The sequence below is a fragment of the Nanorana parkeri genome, unplaced genomic scaffold (assembly GCF_000935625.1).
Source record: "Nanorana parkeri isolate BGI_ZX_2015 unplaced genomic scaffold, ASM93562v1 scaffold1098, whole genome shotgun sequence".
NCBI classification, from domain to species: Eukaryota; Metazoa; Chordata; class Amphibia; order Anura; family Dicroglossidae; genus Nanorana; species Nanorana parkeri.
Genome location: NW_017307366.1, coordinates 575,696 through 581,695, shown reverse-complemented (window position 1 = coordinate 581,695; position 6,000 = coordinate 575,696). Strand labels below are relative to the sequence as shown.

Here is a 6,000-nt window from a genome sequence, read left to right as displayed (position 1 = left end):
ATGATGGTTGGGGTTGGAGCTCAGTGAATCAATTTGTTCATTTGTTTAAGTTCTATGTTAACACAAACCTCTAAATATGAAGCACACATCAAATGGAAGACCGCCGCTTACAAGTCCACAGTCTCTCCGGGAGCAGGTGTGGGATGAATAGAGCTTGTCAGCACTCCCAACAGGTGATGAACAGATAGAACTAGATGCGCTCTGATATCAGAAGCAAAACTTTATTGTTGCAGACAATGAGTCTACCCTGACCCTCCTACCTCTGATGCATTTCATGCAAACAGTATTTAACTGTAGAGAATGTAATATGATGATTAGAATTAGTAAAGCTACTCAATGACCTCTATAACACTTGTTCATATGTCACAAAATGTGATTTTTATCATCAAGAATTTCAAAACCTTTTTAATTACCGAGTAAAATAGGTTGTAGCATCAGCTTCGGAATCTTGTGGGCGCAAAGCATCATACACATACTTCAAATCCTGCAGGTCAGATAACTCTGGAATACCACATGACAGCATCTAAAAGCAGGGACAGAGGTGAGACCTTAACTAGATAGTGCTGGCTGAGCAAACTGACCTCAGTGTAAAAAGTATATTCAATAGCATGTTTTTTTAAAATGTAATACTTTGATCCGTATAACTCGATCTAAGTCCCAAAACATTTTAGACCTTTACTAAATATTGTCTTTTTCAGTGTACATTATAATGAATATTAGAAAATGATTAAAGTAACATATAATCAGAATATATTAGTTTTTTGAATTTGAATATACCAGCATCCTTCTCTGTTAGTTTGGTTAGCTTACCAGTCCCAGTAGGTTGAGAAATAAGTGGGTATGCTTCCGGATGAGATTGTAGGCTTGACAGCACAGATCAACAAAGTCATGGAATCGGCTTGATGTCTTGTCTCCTCCATTTATGACATATGCCATGTCTGAAGTGAACACAAATGGAGCACGGTCCCTGCAGTTTAGAAATAACATATATGTTTTTTCCTTTTAAAATTGAATCAATTTTAAAATTGCATTTACAGCCATTATTTTAGGTAGTGTGCAGAAACCTTTAATATAGTGGAATGTTTTATGGCAATTCTTTTGTCTTGGGAATATGTTTGTAACATATATGTGATTTCACATTAAAAAAAATAATAAAATGTTTTCATTTCTATGTAATTTATAAATGGGTTAAACAGTAAGCGGCCCAACACTGAACCTTGGGGGACACCACTAACAACCTCAGACCATTCAGAGTATGAATCATTGATCACCACTCTCTGAATACGGTCTTTAAGCCAGTTTTCTACCCAATTGCAGATGGAATGCTCTATACCTGTGTCAAACGCTTTTGCAAAGTCCAAGTATACTATATCCACAGCCATTCCTCTGTCCAGTTTATTACTCACTTCCTCATAAAAAGAAAGTAGGTTTGTTTGACAACTTCTGTCTTTTGTGAATCCGTGCTGACGATCGCTTATTATATTATTTTCAAGCAAAAAACAAGTGCATGTGATCCTTGATCAAACTTTCAAGTATCTTCCCAACTATTGAAGTTAAACTTACAAGTCTGTAATTACTTGGTAAAGACTTTGATCCCTTTTTAAATATAGGCACTGCAGGTGTAGCCCCAATGCAAGGGTTAATACAAGATAAAAGAAAGTTGGGCAGACAACTAAAGTGGTCAATAAAAGGATGTTTACTGAGGTAAAGGCTGAAGCCAAAACATACCTAGCCCAGAGGGAAGGGCAAACAAAGTATGTCCCAACCAAGACCAATTAGTGAACAGCTAGTGGTTGAAGTAGAACACCCAAAACCCTTGACTTCAGGGAAAAAGAAAGGAATAAATTAAAGGCAGAGAGGGAAAGAGACCTTCAATGTGAAAAAAGACGGGAAGAGTAGCAAGACCTTCTTAAGACAGGGGTGGAGAATCAACACATCTATATACAATGAAAAGGAAGTGAAGATGTACTCTATGGATGTACAGGGATCTCAGAACCCGAAGGATAAGAAGGAGACCTTCCAACTCGCATACATTTTTGATTCGGTGTTCTGTGATAGTCACAATACAACCTGTTTGAGAAAGATGTTCTTTCTTCCAGAAACTAGGTTCCATAAGGACTTCCAAATTTTACAGTTTCTCACCCAGGGGAATACTGCAGTCAAATAATATAGTGGTGTGTCTACTGATCTTCAAGAAAAAAAACACTCTAAGAAGATCAATATTTCCTTGTGATGAAAGAAAAGTGGCATTTGTTAATAGAAACTCCACTGTATAAGGAGGGAAAAATTCAGATGCAGAGATCCGTAGAGAAGACTTTGAGTCCTACATAGAAATAGTGGGGACACTAGATCACCAATGCTGTCCAGTGTAAAGAGGCAGACATTTGTCTGTGCTTGTTAGAGTGTTCAATTTCCACTGCAAAATGAATTACTGTAAACTCTGAAGAAGTACAGAGGATCACCTTAAAATTGACTCATATGAAGACTCCCTCAGGACTTGAGATGCTATCTGTTGCATAGAACCAACTAGTTAGAATGTTTTTCTAAGATGAAGGAAAGTGAAATTGGGATAATCCCCACCCTCTACAAAGACTAGCAATAGATAATGGGATTTGTAAAAAATAAGGACTATTTTTGCGTGTCCCAATCCAGATACTGTGAATCAAGATGAGAGGAAAAATGGTACTAAGGGATATGAAAAAGTAGGGTTCTCATCAATTCCAGAACCCCAAAAAGGGGTAAATGGGATAGCAACTGCTATACTCAAATAGCAGAGAGGAATAACAGAAGTCGTAGAATGTTTAGGCACTGACAATTTTTGTGAAAGTTTATTAAGCATTTACCAATAGGAAGCTATAGTGTAGAGGTAAAACAAGTGCTGCAAGAGTTCCAAATCCCCAGAACATTTAATAAAATATAATCCATATTCAAGGAAAATGGCAGGAAACTAATGTCTATGGACCTTGTAGGACAATAAAATCCTTTAGAAAGAGATAGTTGTAAGGAGAGAAAAGCACTACAAGCAGTGCAAGCATCCAAATCTCAATAGACAAAAAGGGAAATAGTATGTGCTAAGATATACTCCAGTCAACAAAGGATGTTTCTGTGCAAAGGCTATACATTTGTGGGTTTGTAAAGTGGGGTAAAATCCATAAAAAAAAAAAAAAAAAAAAAAAATTACTTGGCTGCAGGAACAAGAGTAGAAGCTATAGGCGGAAGCACAGACATAGACCTGTGCTGAAGCAGGCAATCAGAGCAAAAATCAGGAAGTTTGGTCATGCCACTTTTGAGTGCATAGCCAAAAAGGTGTCTCTCCTCGTATACCATGCAAATAGGGCGTTGTTTATAAATATTTTTCATGTCCCAGGCATGTAGCCAAAGTGCCCTGAGCATATGGACAGACATTACTGCCATACCAGACACCACCTTGAATGCTTTTAAGAGACCATCATAACTGAAAAGGAGGGCTTTAGAAAAATGCTCAACAAGATGCAAAGCTTAAGTGCCTTGTTTGGTGTTAGAGGAGTCCCTCTTAAAAGATTGTTATGGAAATTCGCTTGGTTCAACGCACAAATCCATGTAGCATTAAGCTGCGCCAAACGCAAAGAATTTCCCCCGTTGTACTACGCTCTTTTGTGCGAGGACTGGAAGTATCCCTTTCAGAGTCATGTAGAGTCAGGAGACAGATGCTGCTTGCTTGATAATCCCATGCTTAGAGACCTGAGCACAGGTATGTTTATTGTTTTCTACCTGCCCAACAGGAAGTGATGTCAGACAGGAAGGGGTGTCTCAAACAGCGAGACAGGAAGTGATGGCAAACCAACAGATGATTTCAACAACCAGCAAACCAGGAAGTGGGACAGACAGGAAGTGAACAGGAGCCAGCTAACAAAACACATTAGTAGAACAATCACATGTAGTAGAATAATCTATCACCACCGGAGTGACTTTATCCAGCATTGCTCAGTGGTCAATGCCACATAACGTTACTAGGATTCTCATGCGTGCGTAATTACAGGCAACGTCATTATCTCCAGCGGGTTGATCAGACTCACTAGGGACAATAAACGCACGTTCCTTTCATATACTGCGTTCCAAACAAATGTATCCACGCAAGCCAATAAATCCATGCATTGCACGGGGGGCCCCAGCCGGCGTCCATACATTCGCCAAGAAGACACTGCTCCGCCGCGCATAAGATATCTACTCCAATGGATTAACCCCCCAGTGTCTATTTAAACCGAGACACTGAGAGACTAATGACAAAACATTACAATACACTAAAAACACATCCTAGTAAAATTTCCACAACAAGATGTGATCTACTGAGACATGATTTAACAAATTAAAAGGCACCACCAACAGTGGATGGAGAGTAGTTACAGTTTATTCAAACTGAGATTCAAATAGGGAGTCTAACTGGTTGTCAGTGGAGTCCCTAACTATCAACTAGCATTAAAGGAGAACTATGAGGTGAGTGCTTTTCACTCACCTCATAGTTCTAGCCGACCTGTGACAATGAGACTGTCACAAGTCGGCTCAGTAGATCGGGAGCTGAGCAAACACATACCGGTGTTCGCTCACTTCTCGATCCTGTCACAGCTCTCTGCCGTGACAGGGGAGGGGATGGATTCCTTCCTTCCCCGCTCCGATCCACCAGCGCTGACTGGCGGAACGGGCGGGGGAGGGTACAGCTGGCTCTGCCTCTAGATAGGCAGAGCCAGCTGTCCACTCACGCAGCTGGGCGGATCTCGACATCTATGTCGGGATCCGCTCTGGCTGCAGTGTCTCAGTATACCGCGAGCTGTAGCTGGCGGTACACTGAGCTTAGGGTGACGGGAGGACGCTAGTTTGTGTCCACCCGTTACCCTAAGGAGAACTATGGGGAAAAGCCCTGACCCCATAGTTCTCCTTTTAAGGTAAAGGCCTGAAGAGTCCACCACAGGGAAGGACAATTGAGGAACTGTTCTTAAACAGGAGATATAGGGAAGGTCTCTGCCTTAGTGCAAAGAGTCAAAAGACCCTATACCGGACACCGCAGGTTCATGCCCTAGGCACAAGGTAGGGCATGCTGCATCCATGGGATTCGAAAAAGGTTTATTAGAAACATGATTAAATACAATTTCTGCAGGAGAAGGCTGTGACGTTTCTGAATTTGAATAAAAAGTAAAGGTAGGGGCCCTTAATAGATTTTTCCATAGATGGCACTGAGGTATGTAATGAATGTCTGCAAGCAGATTGTTTCATTTACCAGCATCAGATGTTTTTTTCCATCAGTATCAGACGAAGACGGACGAAAAGACGCAAGGATGGACGTAAGAATCGTGTAGGAGGACCAGATCACGAGTGGGAGAGAACAGAGCTGCCAGATCACGTCGTATGAAAGAAAGGAGGGGGGACAATGAATTGTAAATTTGTATTTGCGTTAGTGTTTTCAGGGATTGTAGAGGGGGGCTAGATTGAGTAGAGGGAAGGGGGGAAAGTGATTTAGGGCTAAAATTGAACCTTAGTAAAACTAAACCCAGGGCAGCAGTGTAAAAAAACCCACAAGATATAGTGTTATTTAAAGTCAGAACCATAACAAATTAAATTAACCCCAGAGACTTAGTGTAAATAAGCCCAGGAATAAAGCATTAGTTAACCACCGGGAGGCAGTGTAATCAAATTAAACCCAGGGCTTTAAAGTAATTAACTACAGGGTAAATCACTAAAATCATATGAACTCAGGGGCATTAAGAATAAACATTTAATAGAAAAATAGCCCTCGTCAGCAGCACTAAAATAATTATTAGCGAAATAGTGTTACGCCTACTGTAGGTGTTCGGAGTGGAGCGCAACTGCGGAGGGGATTTGCAGGAGGTGTGGATAATAGGCTTCTCAAGCGTGAGTCTTAGGCGTTGCTCCCAGTCTTAAAGGGGAGTTTGAGACTCTTGCATCACAGCCAGTATTAAAGGAAATATAAGTAGGGCTATTAACTCATAGCATCCCAGTAATAGTATT

At 40.7% G+C, this 6,000-nt stretch overlaps 1 protein-coding gene across 1 annotated transcript in view; it reads right to left on the bottom strand.

Annotated features, from left to right (window-relative positions):
* Positions 1-394: 394 nt before the first annotated feature.
* Positions 395-6,000, bottom strand: part of PIK3C2B (phosphatidylinositol-4-phosphate 3-kinase catalytic subunit type 2 beta) — a 311,550-nt gene continuing 305,944 nt past the window's right edge. Inside the window, 2 exon segments of the mRNA XM_018567816.1 lie at positions 395-523; positions 811-967. Coding sequence (XP_018423318.1) covers positions 395-523; positions 811-967 — 286 coding nt within the window.